The sequence below is a fragment of the Bos javanicus genome, chromosome 10 (genome assembly GCF_032452875.1).
Source record: "Bos javanicus breed banteng chromosome 10, ARS-OSU_banteng_1.0, whole genome shotgun sequence".
NCBI lineage: Eukaryota > Metazoa > Chordata > Mammalia > Artiodactyla > Bovidae > Bos > Bos javanicus.
The window spans coordinates 27,902,254-27,922,307 of NC_083877.1; the positions used below are offsets into that span (position 1 = coordinate 27,902,254).

The following is a 20,054-nucleotide window of genomic DNA, read 5'->3' on the forward strand; positions in this document are numbered from 1 at the left end:
ATGTGGAACAACTGGATCTCTTGTACATTGCTTGTACAAATGTAAAATGGACAGCAACAGTTAGGCAGCTTCTTATAAAGCTAAACATACAACCCCACCAGCAATCACACTCCTAGGCATCTATCCCAGAGAAGTGAAAATTTATGTCAACACAAAAACATGTATGTGAATGTTCGTAATAACTTTATTTATAAAACCAAAACCTGGAAGTAGCTAAAATGTCCCTCAGTAGAGAATGAAGAACATATGTAACTGAATCACTTTGCTGTACGTCAGAAACTAATAAATATTGTAAATCAACTATGCTTCAATTAAAAATAAATTAGTTTTAAAAATGAAAGCAAAAAGATTTGAGTTTTCATTGTCTTCAGATGTATACCCAGCAGTGGAATTGCTCGATCATATGGTAGTTCTCGGAGAAGGCAATGGCAACCCACTCCAGTACTCTTGCCTGGAGAATCCCAGGGATGGGGGAGCCTGGTGGGCTGCCGTCTATGGGGTTGCACAGAGTCCAACACGACTGAAGTGACTTAGCAGCAGCAGCAGCATGGTAGTTCTACTGTTCGTTTTTTGAGGAAGCTCCAGATTGTTTTCCATGTGGCTGTACCATTTTACAATCCCACCAACAGTGTACTAGGGTTCCCTTTTCTCTACACCCACTCCAGAATTTATTTGTAGATTTTTTGATGATGGCCATTCTGACAGGTATATGAGGTGAGTCTGCAAAGTTTCTGCTTAGTCTGATGGGATTCCCTTTTTTTTTTTTTTTTGGTGATTAAGCGTTGGAATTTGAATTTTCTTTTGGGATCCCCTTATGTATGACTTTTTGGTTTTTCTCTTGCTGCCTTTAGGATTCTCTGTCTTTAACTTTTGCCATTTTGATTATGATGTGTCTTGGTATGCGTCTGTTTGTGTTTATTTTGTTTGCGACCCTCTGTGCTTCCTATCGGAGAAGGCAGCCGATAGGAGGAGCCTGGTAGGCTGCAGTCCATGGGGTCACGAAGAGTCGGCCACGACTAAGCGACTTCACTTTCACTTCTCACTTTCATGCATTGGAGAAGGAAATGGCAACCCACTCCAGTGTTCTTGCCTGGATAATCCCAGGGACGGGATCCCAGGGCTGCCGTCTATGGGGTCACACACAGTCCGACACGACTGCAGCGACTTAGCAGCAGCAGCAGCAGCAGCCGGGCTTCCTATAGCGCTTCCCTTATAGCTCAGTTGGTAAATAATCTGCCTGCAATTCAGGAGACCGGGGTTCAATTCCTAGGTTGGGAAGATCCCCTGGAGAAAGAAACGGTGACCCACTCCAGTACTCTTGCCTGGAAAATCCCATGGAGGGAGGAGGAGCCTGGTAGGCTGCAGTCCATGGGGTCACTGAAGAGTCAGCCACAACTTAGCGGCTTAACTACTACTACTACTACTACTACTACTACTGTGCTTCCTGTACCTGCATATCTGTCTCCTTCCTTAGGCTTGGGAAGTTTCCAGTCCTAATGTCAATTGAATAAATTTTCGACCCCATTCTGTCTCTCTTTTCTCCTTCTGGGTCCCATACAGATATTGATATGCTTGTGTTTCGAAGGATCCTTTAAACTCTTTCTGGTTTTTTTTTTTTTTTTTTGGTGTGTGTGTTTCTTTCTGCTATTCTGGTTTCCATTGTTCTATCCTCCAAATCACTTATGTGTTCTTCTGTATCACCTAGTCTCCTATTTATTCCTTCTAGTGTGTTTTAGTTCAGTTCAGTTTTCATGTTCAGCTCTCACTGGTTCTTTTTTACATTTTCTAGATCCTTATTAAAATTCTTGCTGTGCTTATTTATTCTTTTCTCCAATTCAGTTAGAATTCTTATCACTAATGCTTTGAATTCTTTAGTTAGTAAATCATTTATTTGTTTCATTAGTTTATTTTTTCAGGGCTTTTCTCTTGCTCTTTCAATTAAAAAAATTCTTGTTTTCTCTCTCTTTTTTTTGAGCATGTACCTTTTTTTAATCTTTTTATAATAACATGTATCTACCATCTTAGTATCGCACAGAGTAAGTAGTTTCATTGCCTGAAAAATCCTCTGAACTCCATCATTCATTCCCCTGCCCTCCCTATTCTCATTTTTTTTTTTGGGGGGGGGTCTTTCTCTGACTCTATGAAATAAGGTGAAACAGTTAACTGTTAGTCTTGAAGGGGGTCCTTATACAGGAGCTTCTCTATACAGCCTGTTTGTGCCCAATGGCTTTGGTGAGAGAGCTGGATTTGAGGCCACATCTTCCTCAGGGTATGCTGGCAGCTATCACCTTGGTAGAAGGTGGGGCTGGCGATGGAAGGGCTAGGGTCTGAGCCAGGTGGGAAGTGGTTCTGCCCCTCTGTTTAGTGGCTGTCACTACCCTATCCGGGCTGGGTCAGGTCCCAAATTTCTGGAGCTGAAACTCTGAGGGTCTGGTCCCAGCTGGCTCTGTTCTCTTTAAGTGTATGTTCTGCTTCCTCCCAACGACAGCACCCTCAACCTCAGAGGGGAGCAGTGTTGGAGTAAGAGGAGCCAGTGTGGGTATTCATCGAGAGTGCGGCATGGCAGAGGTGGTCTAGCACCATCAGAGACGTGGTCTGCTTCTGATGGGCTGCCGTGCAGTTACCAACAATGGCTGGCCCTCCCTGTTCGGACTCTGCTTAGGATTTGAGCCACCATGGCACCTCATGGCCAGGGTTTTTCCTCCGTTATGGCAACCCTCACTCCAGTGTGGAGCTGCAATGCAAGGCAAATGGTGCTGGAGCATTCACTTGGTTCAGGTTGCAGGATGTGCCAGGGTGGTCATTGAAACCAGTCGGCCCTTTTCCACCCTGCTTTGTTGGTTTCGTTTATTTTTGTTTTGGCTGCATTGTGTGGCTTGTGGGTCTTAGTTTCCAGACCAAAGATTGAACCCAGACCTCAGCAGTGAAAACAGACAGTCCTAACCACTGGACCACCAAGGAATTGCCCCACTCTGCTATGGAAGCAAGCAAGCTTTCTGCTAGTCCCCAGTTAGTTTTCAGTGAGAACTGTTCCCCATACAGATGGATTTTTTATGTGTTTGTGGGGGGAGGTGAGTTCCATGTCCTCCTATTCTGCTGTTTTGATTCCTACGCCTCTAATTCTTTGATCATTTATATTCTATTTTATGTCTTCTGATTGTAAGCCACAAGATAATTTTTCAAACTCTGGCATGAAAAAGCAATAAATACTACTATGCATTTAGCCAACAGTAATAATTACAAAGTACTTTCCATCAGACACTGTGCTAGGCCTAATGGATATGATAATATTGAATGCATGCTTTGCTTTGCCTCTTCACACATTCCACTACTGCCTCACATAGTACCTAACCTAAGTCTCTCCCATTAATCATTGCTAGTTCTTAAATATTTCATCAAAATTTAAATGGTATTTCTAAATGAAAATGAAGGCAGGAAATAGAACTTTTTGGTTATCACCAGAAAATTGGCAAGCTTAGGATGGTATTAACAGAAGGGAGTGGCTGCAGGAGCAGCTAACACTAGACAGGGGGCATGTGAGGAAGAGTAGGGGTATGTGCCTCAAGCAAAGGAGTGACTCGACAGCAGTAACTATTGGTGATGCCAAATTTAAGACTTTACTTTATTCTGACCCAGTCTCACTCCAGCAACTCAGATTTATACCATTATTTTCAGGAAGGATTAATGCAAATATAACACGAAGGCTGGTTGCTCAGATAGCAATGGTATCTGCTTAAATGCTAAAGATATTCTTCTATGTAGTGGCGTGAAGTGAAGTTGCTCAGTCATGTCTGACTCTGCGATCCCAGGGACCGTAGCCCACCAGGCTCCTCTGTCCATGGAATTCTCCAGGCAAGAATACTGGAGTGGGTTGCCATTTCCTTCTCCAGGGGATCTTCCCGGCCCAGGGATCGAACCTAGGTCTCCTGCATTGCAGGCAGACACTTTACCATCTGAGCCACCAGGGAAGCCCCCATGTAGTGGCCTGCTGCTGCTGCTGCTGCCAAGTCGCTTCAGTCATGTCCGACTCTGTGCGACCCCATTGACGGCAGCCCACCAGGCTTCGTCGTCCCTGGGATTCTCCAGGCAAGAACACTGGAGTGGGTTGCCATTTCCTTCTCCAGTGTAGTGGCCTAGTATTCTCTAAAGCTCACTGTGAATGCAGATCTCAACATAGTCACTCAGGTGTAGTGATTGATGGCCATTATTCCAGGTCCCTGGATTTAAGTGATTCATGGAGGAATAGGAGATGTCTGAGATTTGCAACAATTATTGATTTATTAAAAATTTGAGACTCTCAAACACCAGAAAACATTTATTAAACATAGGTACACTCAGCACTATGGTACACTCAGGACCACAGAGATGGAATCACCTCTTTCCCCTTGCTCACATGTGCCCTTAAGCAGTAAGCTCCCCTTTTGAAACTTTTTTTCTCATCTTAAACCTGTCTTGAATATTCTTGAATATGTTAAAGTTTAACTGTGATTTTTTTTTTCCAGTGTCTAATCACTCCAAGGACTTTCCATGTGAACCTAAAATGAAGACATAAGAACTGTGCTGTCCCTATCAAGGAGAAGTCCCACCTGTTAGCTACCTTAAAAAAAGGATCTGCCTTGGTATTAAATGAACTTCTTGCTTATTGAGATTGTGTAAAATGGTTTAATATAAAGCCTGACTGAAGAATAAGACAGAACTGGGAAGCTGGAATTCAAGTTCCACAATCACAATAGAGACTGTGTTCAACACACCCATGTATAGATAGATAGATAGATAACATGGTGTCTAATAGATGTATGTGTGTGCTCAGTGGCTCAGTCATGTTCGACTCTTTGCGACCCTATGGATTGTAGCTATCCAGGCTCTTCAGTCCATGGAATTTTCCAGGCAAGAATACTGGAGCGGATTGCCACTTCCTACTTCAGGGGATCTTCCTGACCCATGGATCAAACCAGTCTCTTGAGTCTCCTGCATTGGCAAGCGAATTCTTTACCACTGCACCATCCCATAGGTGTAGCTTAATAAATATTTATTTTACTAGATTGAAAACAGAAAAGATAATGATCAGAATTCTTTCTTGATTTAAGGCACCTCTGAAGCAAATAGATTTAAGTGATTTAAGGCATCACTGACTCGATGGACGTGAGTCTGAGTGAACTCCGGGAGTTGGTGATGGACAGGGAGGCCTGGCGTGCTGCGATTCATGGAGTCGCAGAGTTGGACACGACTGAGTGACTGAACTGAACTGAAGCAAATAGAAATACATCTGATCGCACAGTCTTAATCTTGATTTCTCTACCAGATGCACACACTACTCCAAAATCTTTATTTCCATCTTTGAGCCCCAGATCCACAGTCCCACCTGGATTTGGCTGATGCCTCACAATGAATATGTTTAAATCATGTCAACCCCAGATATTGCAAGTCTCCCAAGCTAGACCAGTGGTTCTTAACCTGTGAAACAAGCACCTAAGAGATCATGGAGTCAGTAGGGAACCAAGAGCAGGTTGCTAGACAGGGTCAGCCCCACATGTAGGCAACAAGAGTATGCATTGTCTGTAGAAAATTTAAAAACAATAATAAAACCAGCCAAAAATTACTCAGTAGTTTATTATCACTATGCACCAGAAATTCTGAACAATGTCAAAGATAAAATACTCTAAAAAAAATACCCTATGGGTCCAAGTTTTAAACAATTGCTAAGGTTACTTTTGAGTTTTAAAAATATTTATTTAAACTACAAGTTGGACATTTTTATTATTTATCCTTTGATGAACACCACACTCTGCATGGAATCTAACTCAAAAAAACTCCCAGTTACACAATTACCAACTCTCATTAGTTTAGAAAGTAAGTTTGCAAAGGTTCAGAATCATCTCAGATTACTTCAAGCACCCTTTTATCTCCAGCCCTTGTGGTAGTAGTCTCATGTTTAAATAGTAGATTTGTGATAAACAATATGGTAAGAATGTCTTAGTTCAGGCACCATAACAAAATAACAAGGGTGGCTTAAGAAACAGAAAGGTATCTTCTCACAGCTCTGGAGGCTGGAAGTCTGAGATCAGGTCCATTTACAATGAGGTTCCAGTCACACAAAATGTGTGATTATAGGTATTACTATGTAGATGTCTATAGAACTTCCGAAGTCTGGCATGCTGCAGTTCATGGGGTTGCAAAGAGTCGGACACAACTGAGCAACTGAACTGAACTGGTAGAACTTCCACTGAAAGTTGCTGTGTCCTTATTTGAGTACAGCTTAAACTCCAGTACTTTGGCCACCTCATGCGAAGAGTTGATTCATTGGAAAAGACTCTGATGCTGGGAGGGATTGGGGGCAGGAGGAGAAGGGGACAACAGAGGATGAGATGGCTGGATGGCATCACTGACTCGATGGACATGATTCTGAGTGAACTCCAGGAGATGGTGATGGACAGGGAGGCCTGGCGTGCTGTGATTCACGGGGTCGCAAAGAGTCGGACACAACTGAGTGACTGAACTGAACTACTCTTTACTAGAGGTAGGAACAAACACAAATCAGTTAGACTGCTTTAACAGTTTTGCACAATATCTTTCAGTCTCCACCTTCGTCCCCAATCTCCCAGCAGTCTGACCATATGGGTGTGTTCAAACCCTCATTAACTTTCTCCTGTCCCAGAGGAAGAGCTCCTTTTCTGTCTGACCTGTTCTTTCCCAACTTCTTTACAAACCACTACTTATATATCAAGATCTAACTCAAATGACCTTCTTTAGGGAATTTGCTCTTGAAATAGTTATAGAACTCACTCTACTTAATGTTGCTTTTGTTATGCCCTAAGAGCTTTTGTTTACATCTGGATTTCAGTACAGCTCATGTAATTGTGAGTGTGATCTAGTGAAGGACAGGGAAGCCTGGAATGCTGCAGTCTGTGGGGTCGCAGAGAGCTCTACATGACTTAGTGACAACAATAATAGTGAGTGTGAGATGGTTGAACAATAAATTCTGAATGAGAGAAAAATTTTACTTTCACAGGAAAAATAAGTATATTTCTCTACAACAGTGAAACATACTGGACAATATGTTTCATAATGAACCCAAAATCACTTAGTGTCTATAGTAAACACACTCTAGGGTGGCCTTATGATCCCTTCCTCCTCACTGTGCATGTCCCGACTTGATTCTAACAGCAGAATATAGCAAAAGTGATGCGCTATCATTTACATGATTGTGTTACATCATAACGAAAAAGTGAATGGATTTTGCAGATGTAGTTAAGGACCACAATCCCTAATTAGTTGATTTTGAGTTAACCAATGGCAGTATTGTCCTGGGTGGGCTAACCTAAAAGAGAGCCCGGAGGTCAGAGATTCTCTCTCTCTTGCACTGGCTATAAGAATCAAGATGCCATGAATTGTACAGCCTCAAGAAAATTAATTCTGCCACCAACTGAAGGGGGTTAGATGCAGATCCTTCCCCAGTCAAGCTGAAACAGGAGGGAAGGAGGCAAGGCACACTCTTTGAAAGAATGACATAGCCCAAGGACACAACAGAAACTGATTAGACTCAAATGGGTCCGAGATGCCAGACAAGTCAACTTCAACTAGACTTTGATCCTCACCAAGGGAACATTTCATGCAAAGATGGGCACAATAAAGGACAGAAACAGCATGGGCCTGAAAGAAGCACAAGATACTGAGAAGAGGTGGCAAGAATACACAGAACTATACAAAAGAGATCGTAATGACCCAGATAACCACGATAATGTGATCACTCATCTAGAGCCAGGCATCCTGGAGTGCAAAGTCAAGTGGTCCTTAGGAAGCAGCATTACAAACAAAGCTAGTGGAGCTGATGGAATTCCAGCTGGAATTATTTCAAATAATTCAAAGGAGTTATTTCAAATCCTAAAAGATGATACTGTTAAAGTGCTGCACTCAATATGCCAGCAAATTTGGAAACCTCAGCAGCAGTCACAGGATTGGAAATGGTCAGTTTTCACTCCAATCCCAAAGAAAGGCAATGCCAGAGAATGCTCAAACTACCGCACAATTGTACTCATCTCACACACTAGCAAAGTAATGCTCAAAATTCTCCAAGCTAGGCTTCAATGGTACATGAGCCAAGAACTTCCAGATATTCAAGCTGGGTTTAGAAAAGGCAAAGGAACCAGAAATTGCCAACATCTACTGGGTCATAAAACAGCAAGAGAATTCCAGAAAAACATCTACTTTTGCTTCATTGACTACACTAAAGTCTTTGACTGTGTGGATCACAACAAACTATGGAAAATTCTTTAAGAGATGGAAATATCAGACCACCTTACCTGCCTCCTAAGACATCTGTATGTAGGACAAGAAGCAACAGTTAAAGCCAGACATGAAACAACGGACTGGTTCCAAATTGGGAAAGGAACACATCAAGCTTGTATATTGTCACCTTGCTTACTTAACTTCTAGAGTTACAGAAGGGTAAAACTTTTAGAGTTTCACAGAGTACATCATGCGAAATGCCGGGTTGGATGAAGCACAAGCTGGAATCAATATTGCCAAGAGAAATATCAATAAGCTCAGATATGCAGATGACACCACCCTTATGGCAGAAAGCAAAGAGGAACTAAAGAAACTTTTAATGAAGGTGAAAGAGGAGAGTGAAAAAATTGGGTTAAAAATTAACATTCAAAAAGTGAAGATCATGGCATTCGGTCCCATCACTTCATGGCAAATAGATGGGGAAACAGCGACAGACTTTATTTTCTTGGGCTCCAAAATTACTGCAGATGGTGACTGCAGCCATGAAATTAAAAGACGCTTACTCCTTGGAAGAAAAGCTATGACAAACCTAGATAGCATATTAAAAAACAGAGACATTTCTTTGCCAACAAAGATCCATATAGTCAAAGCTATGATTTTTCCAGTAGTCATGTATGGATGTTAGAGTTGGACCATTAAGAAGGCTAAGTGGAAACCCTTTTCATGAAGATGGCGCCGAAGGCAAAGAAGGAAACCCCTGCCCCTCCTAAAGCTGAAGCCAAAGCAAAGGCTTTGAAGGCCAAGAAAGCAGTGTTGAAAGGTGTCCACGGCCACAAGAAAAAGAAGATCCAGACGTCACCCACCTTCCGGCGACCCAAAACACTGAGGCTCAGGAGGCAGCCCAAATATCCTCAGAAGAGTGCCCCTAGGAGAAACAAACTTGACCACCATGCCATCATCAAATTCCCCCTCACCACCGAGTCAGCCATGAAGAAAATAGAAGACAACAACACACTGGTATTCATTGTGGATGTCAAGGCCAAAAAGCACCAAATTAAACAGGCTGTGGAGAAGCTCTATGACATTGACGTGGCTAAGGTCAATACTTTGATCAGGCCTGATGGAGAGAAGGCATATGTTTGACTGGCTCCTGACTATGATGCTTTGGATGTTGCCAACAAAATTGGGATCATCTAAACTGAGTCCAGCTGGCTAATTCCGACTATAAAAGTTTTCACTATAAAAAAAAAAAAAAAAGGCCAAGTGCCGAAGAATTGATGCTTTTGAACTGTGATGTTGGAGAAGATTCTTGAAAGTCCCTTGGACTGCAAGGAGATCCAACCAGTCAATCCTAAAGGAAATCAGTCCTGAATATTCATTGGAAGGACTGATGTTGAAGTTGAAGCTCCAATACTTTGGCCACCTGATGCGAAGAACTGACTCATTGGAAAAGACCCTGATGCTGGGAAAGATTAAGCCATCCTCTTAACTGAAGTATCTACCTACCTAAAAACCTGTTCCACCAGTTTCCCTGGAGCACACACTGCCTCACTTTCCACCCTTAACTCCATTCAGAGTGTGTTGAAGTTCAGCTGCTACAGCAGCACAGGAGAAAAAGGGGATGACAGAGAATGAGATGGTTGGATGGCATCACTGACTCGATGGACCTGAGTTTGTGCAAGCTCCAGAAGATGGTGAAGGACAGGGAAGCCTTGTGTGCTGCAGTCCATGAGGTCACAAAGAGTCAGACACAACTGAGCAACTGAACTAAATTGAAAATATTAGAAGCGTAAAAAGCAACTTATGTGCAATTATGCTTTTAATGAATTGCCTTAATTTAAAAAAATGAAATTATAAAAATATTGAAACTATTTTGGAAAAGCCAAAACATACAGAACCTGTTTTCCCTTAAATAATAGGTAAAATGTATATCTGTATCTAATAATCACATTGTACACTTTAAACTTACATACATGGCATTAATATCTCAAAAAAGGTGAAAAAGTAAATTGTTAAAATTAAATAGATATGGAATCGTCTCTAAAAATCTATAAGAAATAAATATCGCCTAAAACAAAGGTCCATCTAGTCAAAGCTATGGTTTTTCCAGTGGTCATGTATGGATGTGAGAGTTGGACTATGAAGAAAGCTGAGTGCCGAAGAACTGATGCTTTTGAACTGTGGTGTTGGAGAAGACCCTTGAGAGTCCCCTGGACTGCAAGGAGATCCAACCAGTCCATTCTGAAGGAGATCAGCCCTGGGATTTCTTTGGAAGGAATGATGCTAAAGCTGAAACTCCAGTACTTTGGCCACCTCATGCGAAGAGTTGACTCATGGGAAAAGACTCTGATGCTGGGAGGGATTGGGGGCAGGAGGAGAAGGGGACGACAGAGGATGAGATGGCTGGATGGCATCACTGACTCGATGGACATGAGTTTAAGTGAACTCCAGGAGTTGGTATTGGACAGGGAGGCCTGGCGTGCTGCAATTCATGGGGTCAGAGTTGGACACGACTGAGCGACTGAACTGACCTGAACTGAGGATATTTCTCTGAGAATGCTGGCTGCCCTCCTAAGTGGCAACTCAAAAACATGCACAACATGAATCCTAAGTGGCGACTCAAAAACATGCTCAACATGAGAATTGAGAGTTAAGTTTTATTTGAGGAAAAATCAGGATCGTAGCCCAGGATACAGCACCTCAGATAGCTCTGAGAAACTGCTCCAAAGAGGCAGCGGGAGGAGGTCATTATATGTGATTCTGGTGAAAGGGGAATTCAATGCAATCAAGCACCTAACTTACAAAAGATTTTCTGCTAGGAGCTGATGTCACTATGAAGGATTTAGTCCTTTTCTAGATATGAGAAGATGCAAGGATTAGGATCATAAAATAAGTTCCTGAAAATATCTACCTACCTAAAAACCTGCTCCACCAGTTTCCCTGGAGCACACACTGCCTCACTTTCCACTCTTAACTCCATTCAGGGTGTGCTGAAGGTCAGCTGCTACAGCAGCACAAGATTTAATATCAACAAAGGCAGGAGGCAAATACCGTTGGCAATTTGTAGTTGACATAAGGACAGAGGCAGGGATGTAAGTGGGTAGATTATGGGGCAAGAAGGGAGGGAAGGGGGTCTAGCTATTAGTGACTCCTGACTTTTGCCTGGTCTCCCTTCCAGTAAAAGATTAATATTACTCAATGACCCAGTAGCCCATTGACCTGCCATTGTTTCCATTACCTTCAAGATATGGTGACTGACAAAGATGCAGGAGAGCCCTAAAGCAGGGTGAACTGAAGGCAAATTCTTTTCAAAAGCAATGAGGCTTTTATTTCCTTTTTGTCACAAGAATTATCTTTCTGATTGTGTCACTGGGTGTGGATCTCAAAGTCTACCCAATTCCCTGATCTCACCACAACCTGACGACAACGGTTTATGAGTTTTCCAGGAATAGTTTGAGTTTGGGAATAAAGGGTATGTATTCCTTTGTTCTCTCAAGCAGTGGAAAGAGGAAAAGAGAGAAATAGAAAGACAGGAAAAAGAGACACGTGTCCCAGCTTTCCAGGTTCTCACTGCCCGTCCCTAGCCAGGTCTAGTTGGGCTCTTATAAGTTTGTGACCCGAGTCTGCATGGCTCAAGGAGTCCTTACAACCGATAGGCAGCCCTGCCCAACGCAGGCAGTACGCGGACGCCGAGCTGTGAGACATAAGGCGGTCGCCAGAGGGCGCGAGCGCTCAAGTTCACGCGCGATGGCGTCGACACGACCAGGAAGGAAAGGTGGTCGGCCTCCGAGAGATGGATGGGGCCCAGGAGCCCGCCAGGACAGCTCGGGCCCGCGTCGCCCGGGAGCTGCCGGCCTCCGCACACTGAGCGCCCACCCTTCCATGCACATCCGCCGGAGGGCCCCACCCTATCTGCGCTTGCAGGGTGACCTCCACGCCCGGGCGGGGTCGTAGGGCGTTCTCCGCTTCGCTCGCTCCCCGCGGCCCTAAACCCGCTCCGAGCCGGAGGCCTGCGGGGAGGCGGAGGCCGAGTCTTCCCAGAGGAACTCCCGGAGAGCCAGGCCAGGGGACAACTCGCAGACGGACATCGCGCTACCGTGACCCGCAGCCTCGTAACAATGGCCCGAGGGGTTGCGGGCGCGGCTGCGGTCGCGGAGGAGCAGGAGCACCCGGGCGCTGAAAGCCCCGCCCCTCGGCCGGCTCCCTGACAACGCGGGCCTGGCCGCGCCGCCTGCTCCCCGCCCCTCGGCGCCCTGCACCAGGCGGGGCCGCGGCCAGAGCGCCACCGCCGCTGCAGGCGCAGCCGCTTCTCTGCAAAGAGGGGCCCGGGGCCGGGCCGGGGCGCCCGCCCTCCCACCTTCTCCCGCCGCTATGAGCCAGGGAAGTCCGGGGGACTGGGCCCCCCTCGACCCTACCCCCGGACCCCCAGCGCCCCCCAACCCTTTCGTGCACGAGTTACATCTCTCCCGCCTCCAGAGGGTTAAGGTAAGGTGTGGGCGGGGGGCGCCCGGAGGACTCGCGCGGATAGAAAAAGGAGGCCTTTTAGAGCCTTGACGCAGATGGGGATGGAGATCCAGGAAGGAGGTTGGTGAGAGGCTAGCCGGGCGGAGAGTCCGGGGTGCGCACGTGGTGGGGGCGGCGGGGGTGGTCAAGGAGTCCTGAGGAAGACGCGGGCTTGGGCGATAGGCAAGCTGAAGGTGTGTGAGAATTGATTAGGTGAGCCTGGAGGACTGCAGGGGACCCAAGGAGATGGAGAACCCTGGAGACTGCGGATTACATCCTGCGGATGCAGATGGGCTAGAACGGAGTTGGAGGCTACGAAGAGCGGGGGTGGGGGCAGAGGCGTGCTGAGTGCTTCTCCGAGGCTCTGACATGGAAGAGCTTGCTGGGCCCGGAGCCTGCACCCCCTGTGCCCTTTCAGCAACCCCACTTTGCACTACCCTCTCCTCAACGCGCATTGCAGCACCTCATGGTGGGGGCGGGGAGGGAAGTAAAGAAGGGGGTTGGCTACAGGAAGTGGAGGGCCGCAAGGGCCTTGGGGGAGCTGCGGAATGGTGTGAGAAGGGAGTGTCCAAGGTTTCTTTTGCCTTCATCTCCCCTGAGGTCGGCTCCTGGAACTCGGTTTGTTTACCTGCACGTTCCCCAGGGCAGCCCCTGAAGTCACCCTGGCAACCCCTGCGTGTGGAGTAAGGCCGAACTCTTTTTCTCCCCCCAGTTCCTAGAACTGCGGGCGTGCTGCTGGGCAGAACTAGAGACTGGCCTGGGTCTGAAAAGTGGACCTCTCTGTTTTCTGGCCTCTACCTCCCAGGCCCACAATGAAAAGGACTATGCACCTGGTTTCTGCTGGACGTGGGATCTATTTATGGAAGAGGGTGGGGGGAGGAGGAACAATCTCTAGCCTACTCTACACCAGACACAGTGCTGGGTGCTTTCACACTGGTTATCCTTGAATCCTCTTAACAGCCTTTTAATTTTGTAGGTGTGGTGGGGACCAACTGAAAGACATGAAAGTGAGGCCACTGATCCTATTAATCTTTTATCCTCTTTCCCTTATTGGTATCTTCATCCCACCTTGGGCTCCAATCCCATCTCCCGTTCCCACTGTACTTGTCTTCTGATCCACAGGGGTGGGGTGATGGCCCTCTGCTCCTGGGTCCATCCTTGTTGGGGAGGGAAGCCTGTAAGGAGCAACTCACAGCCCTGAAATGGCCTTCTCTCCCACCCTCTGCAGTTCTGCCTCCTGGGGGCACTGCTGGCCCCTATCCGAGTGCTTCTGGCCTTTATCGTCCTCTTTCTCCTCTGGCCCTTCGCCTGGCTGCAAGTAGCTGGTCTTACTGAGGAGCAGCTTCAGGAGCCAATTACCGGATGGAGGAAGTAAGTGGGGGATCAGACCCCAGAGACCCAATTTCTCCTTTCTCTTCCCTGCTATCCATTCTGCTCCCTCTTTGAGAAGAAGATGAGGGAGGGTTCTGAAATTCTCCTACCCAGCCTGGGTAGGTGAGATGAATCAGCCAAGCTCAAACCCTGGTACCCAGGACCTTAACTCTAAACGATGCACCCGGATATGTCCTGGACTAACCAGAGACTTTAGCCTCTTGGCCAGGTAACGGAGGGCAAAAGAAGGGCACCTGCTTTCCTGGGTGTCTGAGCTCGGGGATGAGTGAAGGTCAGGATAGCTGCCTCCACTGATGCCCAGCTTTGCCCTGCAGGACTGTGTGCCATCATGGGGTGCTAGGCCTCAGCCGCCTGCTCTTTTTCCTGCTGGGTTTCCTCCGGATTCGAGTTCGGGGCCAGCGGGCCTCTCGCCTTCAAGCGCCTGTCCTGGTTGCGGCCCCTCACTCTACTTTCTTTGACCCCATTGTTCTGCTGCCCTGTGACCTGCCCAAGGTTGTGTCTCGAGCTGAGAACCTTTCCGTTCCCGTCATTGGAGGTGAGAGATTAAGAGGAGTGAAGGGGAGAGATGGCTACTCTGGGCAAAAAAAGACAGGAGTCAGAGACTCTGGAGAGAACTGGTCCCAGGTGGAGAAGGGAGAAGTTAGAAGCCATATCGACTGATACTGGCAAATGAAATGCAAATTAATACTATTTGTGAAGCAGCTTTTTAGATTCTGAGCTCTGTGCTTAGAAGGGAGCAGGGAGCTCTGGTGTTAGTGCCCCTGGGGAAGAACCAAGTGACCCCTTGTATTCTGTCTTTACCCCAGCCCTTCTTCGCTTCAACCAAGCCATCCTGGTGTCCAGGCATGACCCCGCCTCTCGGCGCAGAGTGGTGGAAGAGGTCCGGAGGCGAGCTACCTCCGGAGGCAAGTGGCCTCAGGTGGGTCCAAGGTCAGAGGACCTCCTCCTATTTTATGTGCTCCCAAAGAGGCTTCTCTCGCCTCTTCTCCCCTTCCACCCACCTCATTCTGGTCCCTTGATTCCTCCCCGCCGCCCAGGTACTATTCTTTCCTGAGGGCACCTGTTCCAACAAGAAGGCTTTGCTGAAATTCAAACCAGGTGAATAAAGCAGCAGTAGATGGGAGGGCTGTAGGAAAGGAGCCCCATATATGGAGCGGGACTCTGGAATAACCCAAGAAAAGTGGTGGGGTGGGGGAGGGACGGAGATAGAGAACCTCTTAGCTGACACTGGAAAGTCTCTAGGAGGCAGAGGAAATTATAAATGAAATGGAGCCCAGCCAGATCTCCTTGTGGAGCTGATCCAGACCCCTGTACTCCGTGCCCTCCAGCTGCCTCCATGCACTAACCTCTGCCTTGGGGGTGGGGGTGGAAATGGGATTTAGGAGCCTTCATCGCGGGGGTGCCCGTGCAGCCTGTCCTCATCCGCTACCCCAACAGTCTGGTAAGTCGTCGTCTGGGGGAGGGAGGGCACAAGTCCACCCTGAATGGGAGTCAGTGAAAACTGCTAGTGGCGCCACAGCAAAATACGTGTGTGGAGGTGGGGCTTGATTGGGGCGCAGGCCTCTGCTCAGAGAGGCTGAGTCCGTTCAGGGAAGAAGAGTAATGCCTTTCTCCTCTCCCCTCTGCTTCTCCCGCAGGACACTACCAGCTGGGCTTGGAGGGGCCCTGGAGTGTGAGTAGTGGTATTCCTGGGGGTGAGAGTGGGGAGTAGGGACCACCAGAATTCATGGCCCCCGTCTTCTACCCTCCAGACAAGGTGAATCGCCCTTGTTCATCCCTGGAACTGAGAGAACTCTAGAGAAGGGGATGCCCACATCCCTTTGTTTTGTCCTGATCTCCTGAGATATTATCAGAAAGTGGGATAGCCCTCAGCTGTCCCTGCTAATCATTCCTGCTGTGCTTCTGGTGCCTTCGGACCCACTTTGCAGCCTTTTCTCCCTCAGTTATCCACAGCTCCAGGCTTGCTCCTTCTCATGGTTCCTCAAACCCCTCACCTGTACTTCTTTCTCTGGCAGGGCCCTACAGCACTCCCTTATCCCACCTAGCACCTTTCTGGCCCTTCTATCTCCCAGCTACATACTCATCCAGCTGACTCTACAGCTACTAGCTGATTTTTTATATCAGTGGGCAGAACTTTGCCACTCCCATCCTTGGGCTGGGAGTGCCCGTAGTTAGACATTGGTGAGCATCTGAAGTCTGTTTTCTCTTAGACTCAAAGTCCTCTGGCTCACAGCCTCTCAGCCCTGCAGCATCGTGGATGTGGAGGTATGACTCCCAGGGGTGGGGTAGGAGAGCAGCCATTGGCTGAGCTGGGGATCTTTAGGGAAAGAGGGTGGGAGTGGTCACCCCTAACTTGGAAGTCCTGATGTATGTGTGTTTCAGTTCCTACCTGTATACCGCCCCAGCCCGGAGGAGAGCAGGGACCCTACCCTCTATGCCAACAATGTCCAGAGGGTTATGGCACAGTGAGTGTCCCACGGGGTATTTCCTAAAAGCAGATACACAGGGCAGAGGAACCACAGGAAGGGGAGGAGAGCTGAATGAGGCTTTGAGGCAGAACTGTAGCGGGGGAGGCAGTCGGTCAGGAGGAAGGGCTATTGATAGCTGATGTGTGAGGGATGGGAGAGTGAAAGGGGCCTGATCTCCTCTCCCTGGTCAGCAGGCCAGAATCAGTAATGAACCCTCAGATGTGTCTTCTAACTCAATCCCCCTGCATTCCATCCCTCTTCATCCTGTAGGGCCCTGGGCATTCCAGCCACTGAGTGCGAGTTTGTAGAGAGCTTGCCTGTGATTGTGGTAGGCCGGCTGAAGGTGGCCTTGGAGCCACAGCTCTGGGAACTGGGCAGAGTGCTTCGGAAGGCTGGGTAAGTGACCTTGGAGATGAAGGTATGGGTAAGAGGAAAAGGAGAAGAGAAAAGGGAGAATGAGTAGGAGGAAGAAAAGTCCTAAGAAAGAAAAAAAAAAAAGTAGGACAATGAGAAGAATTTTTTGAAAGATACTGGAGTAAAAGGAAGGAAGAAAAAAAGATACGTAATAACCCCAATGACAAAGGTAGGAATGGCTTTCCAGGGACTATGAGTCAGAGTACCTCTTAGAAAAATACCAGACGTACCTGTGCTGGGAGGATTCTTGGGGCTGGGGCCAAATTGCTGGTGGGTGGTGTTTCCAGAAGAAAACTGAGTCACTGCTGCACCTTCGATCCTTCGATGACAATTCCCTTGTAGGCTGTCCCCTGGCTGTGTAGACGCTGGGACAGAGCCAGGCCAGAGTCGAAGGATCAGTCAGGAAGAGTTTGCCAAGCAGCTACAGCTCTCTGACTCCCAGACGGTGGCTGGTGCCTTTAGCTACTTCCAGCAGGTAAAGGGACTGGGATGCTCAAGATTTTAAGTACAGTACCCCAGGGGCTGTGTGGATGGCCAATCTGGAGTGTAGTCTGGATGCTCTAATAGCTGTTTGTAGACAGACATCTTCTGAGGTCCCTTGGGAGATTTGTTTTTTTATACACTGAGGAGCAGTGTTTTAGTCATTGTGGGAAAAAATGATGGAGAAATAATGGTCTGTGAGATCCATAAATTTCTGAGGCATGCTGGAGATGGGGATCACATGACCTTGTGAGCTCTGGGTGGGGAAGGTGTCATATGGAGGAGACCACACTGGACAGGTTAGACAGTTGAGGGTTTAAGACCCAGAAGTGTATGTAATTCACGGGCAGATTTTTTTCAATGTCTCAGGGCTTCCCTGAAGGATTCCTGAAGTTTCTCAAGAATCTTGATGAGCCATATATTTCCTGGGACTTAGCCAGGTTGTCCTGTTGAATTATAATAACCTCAGATGATTCGTAATGTTTATGAACAACCCCCAGTGGTCCTAAGGAGTTCTTTTTGATCTAAGATGCAGACCATACTTCTCAACATCCTCTGAAGTGACAGAGAGTGACCCACATGTGCTGATTCCTTAGACTGGGGCAGACTGTCCCTGCAAGGAGCTTCCCATCATAGCCTGTAGCTGAGCAGAGCCAAAACCCAGGTGCCCTGGTCCCCCATAGACATAGCACAGCAGGCATCCTCAGGTTTGTTTTTTTTTTCCCTTGGTAAGCCATTTTGCCAGTGGCCCCCTTTTATTAGTTTTCTGGACCAGTTCTCCCACATAGGCCAAGTCAGAAGAGAACCAGTTTTTCTAGCTTGGGGTCCAAAATGCCCTGATTGTATATCAGAAATGATGGTAACTTAAACATACCTGAGGGATCCCATCATTCCCAGGAGATCCCTTTATAGGAGAGTTTTGTCACCAGGTGACTTGAAGAGATATAGTATGAGCAAACCCATTCCCCGAGAGAACTGTCAGGGATCCTGGAGAGTTTAGGGCCCACAGTTCTGAGGGAAGCAGACCCAGGACAGGGGTCACCCCCATGCCTGCTGAGAAGAGCGGGAAGCCGAGATCCGGAGCAGGAGGGCGGGTACGGGGTTGGTCCCTCCATTGCCTGGTTTCTCTCCCACCCCCCAGGATGCCGATGGTTTGGTGGACTTCCGAGACGTGGCCCTTGCATTGGCAGCTCTGAGTGGGGGCAGGAGCCTGGAGGAGCTGACTCGCCTGGCCTTTGAGGTATCAGGAGGTTGTGGGGGTCGGCCCCGAAGTGCCTGTGCTCACCCCACCCACGGTGAGCTGTTCCCAGGAGCTTCTGGCTAGTAGGTGCTTGGTGTCCACCCCAGTGCCAAACTGTCTGAACCTCAGAGCCCCAGCATCTCTGCTGAGGCCTCACTGGGAACAGGTAGAAGGAAGCAGCTGTGACCATTATAATTCCAAAAAAAGGAGGAGCCTGTCAGACAGACATGCAGGGTGATGTCCCAAGAAAAGAGCTTGACCTGCCTCCCTTTTCCTCCCAGCTCTTTGCTGAGGAGCCAGAGGAGCAGGCCGAGGAGCAGGCCAAGGGGCCCGGCCGACTGCTGTACAAAGATGGCTTCAGCACCATCCTGCACCTGCTGCTTGGCTCGCCGCGCCCCGCTGCCAGAACTCTGCATGCTGAGCTGTGCCAGGCAGGGGCCCGCCAAGGCCTCTCCCTCTGTGAGTCATCCCCTGCAGGCCGCGTGCGGGCAATTGGGGTGTCAGCAGCACAGGGCTGGTGGCCAGCTTTGGGGGGGAATCAGGACATCCACAGGGTGAGACCGGGAGAATACAGCCAGGGAGGTAGGGGACAGTACTTTGGCTTTGAGACAGCAAGGAGAGCCGGGGACCTCTTTCTCTCCTCCTCAAGTCTTTCCTTTCCCCTCCAGGTGAGTTCCAGGACTTCTCCCTCCACCATCCGCTCCATGGGAAGCTCTTCAGCACCTACCTGCGTCCCTCCCAGACACCACCCGCCTCCTCCCCAGGCAGCACCACCACTCTGGCCAACGGGACTGTGCAAGCCCCCAAGCAGAAGGGCGACTGAGCACCTCAACCCCCTCCCCGCCAGCTCGCACCCGCTCACAGACTCAGGGCAGCACCAAGGCCACCCCCTGGGCCTCAAGCCCACCTCTGTCCTGCTTGACTTTTCATTATTGTCGTTGATTTTTTTTTTTTAAGTTGGTTTTCATTTTTCGTTCGTTTGGTTTTATTTTGTAAGAAACTATTTTATATATAAATATATATCTATATCTATTTAAAAAAAGAAAACAAAGCTCAGTCACATTGATGGTATCATTAGCTGGGGAGGAAAGGAAGGAGTGGTTGCTGGCTGCCCTGGGAAGACCCCCAAGGGTTCCCAAGGCCAGATCTCTTGGCCACAGCCGATTAGTCCTCACTTGCAAGTGAATGGATCATGTGGATCTGGTATCTTCCCTCTTGTTGTCACAGGCCTCCTCCTGAACCTCTTTTCAGCCTGTTCCCTCTTGTTCTGTCTTCATTAAAGAATAGCTGACCACCACTTTATATTTAATAATCATACTAAGGTTGATGCC

General features: G+C 47.9%; 2 protein-coding genes across 3 annotated transcripts; both read left to right on the forward strand.

The window, feature by feature from the left end:
• The first annotated feature begins 8,593 nt into the window (after window positions 1-8,593).
• Window positions 8,594-9,465, forward strand: LOC133255988 (large ribosomal subunit protein uL23-like). The gene has a single exon (XM_061430647.1). The coding sequence runs from the start codon at window positions 8,950-8,952 to the stop codon at window positions 9,367-9,369; it is 420 nt and encodes a 139-aa protein (XP_061286631.1). The 5' UTR covers window positions 8,594-8,949; the 3' UTR covers window positions 9,370-9,465.
• Window positions 9,466-11,984: 2,519 nt separating this feature from the next.
• On the forward strand, window positions 11,985-20,020 carry LPCAT4 (lysophosphatidylcholine acyltransferase 4). 2 transcript variants are annotated; one of them, XM_061430657.1, is made up of 14 exons: window positions 11,985-12,711; window positions 13,958-14,100; window positions 14,436-14,656; window positions 14,928-15,040; window positions 15,159-15,219; window positions 15,504-15,562; window positions 15,759-15,793; window positions 16,332-16,386; window positions 16,504-16,586; window positions 16,860-16,985; window positions 17,346-17,478; window positions 18,625-18,723; window positions 19,005-19,182; window positions 19,392-20,020. In XM_061430657.1, the coding sequence occupies exons 1-14, from the start codon at window positions 12,598-12,600 to the stop codon at window positions 19,544-19,546; spliced, it is 1,575 nt and encodes a 524-aa protein (XP_061286641.1). In that variant the 5' UTR covers window positions 11,985-12,597; the 3' UTR covers window positions 19,547-20,020. The 2 variants fall into 2 exon arrangements, with proteins under 2 accessions (XP_061286641.1, XP_061286642.1); XM_061430658.1 differs by having other exon boundaries at window positions 12,619-13,736.
• The last annotated feature ends 34 nt before the right edge of the window (window positions 20,021-20,054 follow it).

Coding starts and splice junctions, on each gene's coding strand:
- LOC133255988 (XM_061430647.1), top strand. CDS start 8,950: ATGAAGATGGCGCCGAAGGCAAAGAAGGAAACCCCTGCCCCTCCTAAA.
- LPCAT4 (XM_061430657.1), top strand. CDS start 12,598: ATGAGCCAGGGAAGTCCGGGGGACTGGGCCCCCCTCGACCCTACCCCC. Junction 17,479..18,624: donor CCTTTAGCTACTTCCAGCAG/GTAAAGGGACTG, acceptor CCCACCCCCCAG/GATGCCGATGGTTTGGTGGA. Junction 18,724..19,004: donor TGACTCGCCTGGCCTTTGAG/GTATCAGGAGGT, acceptor TTTTCCTCCCAG/CTCTTTGCTGAGGAGCCAGA.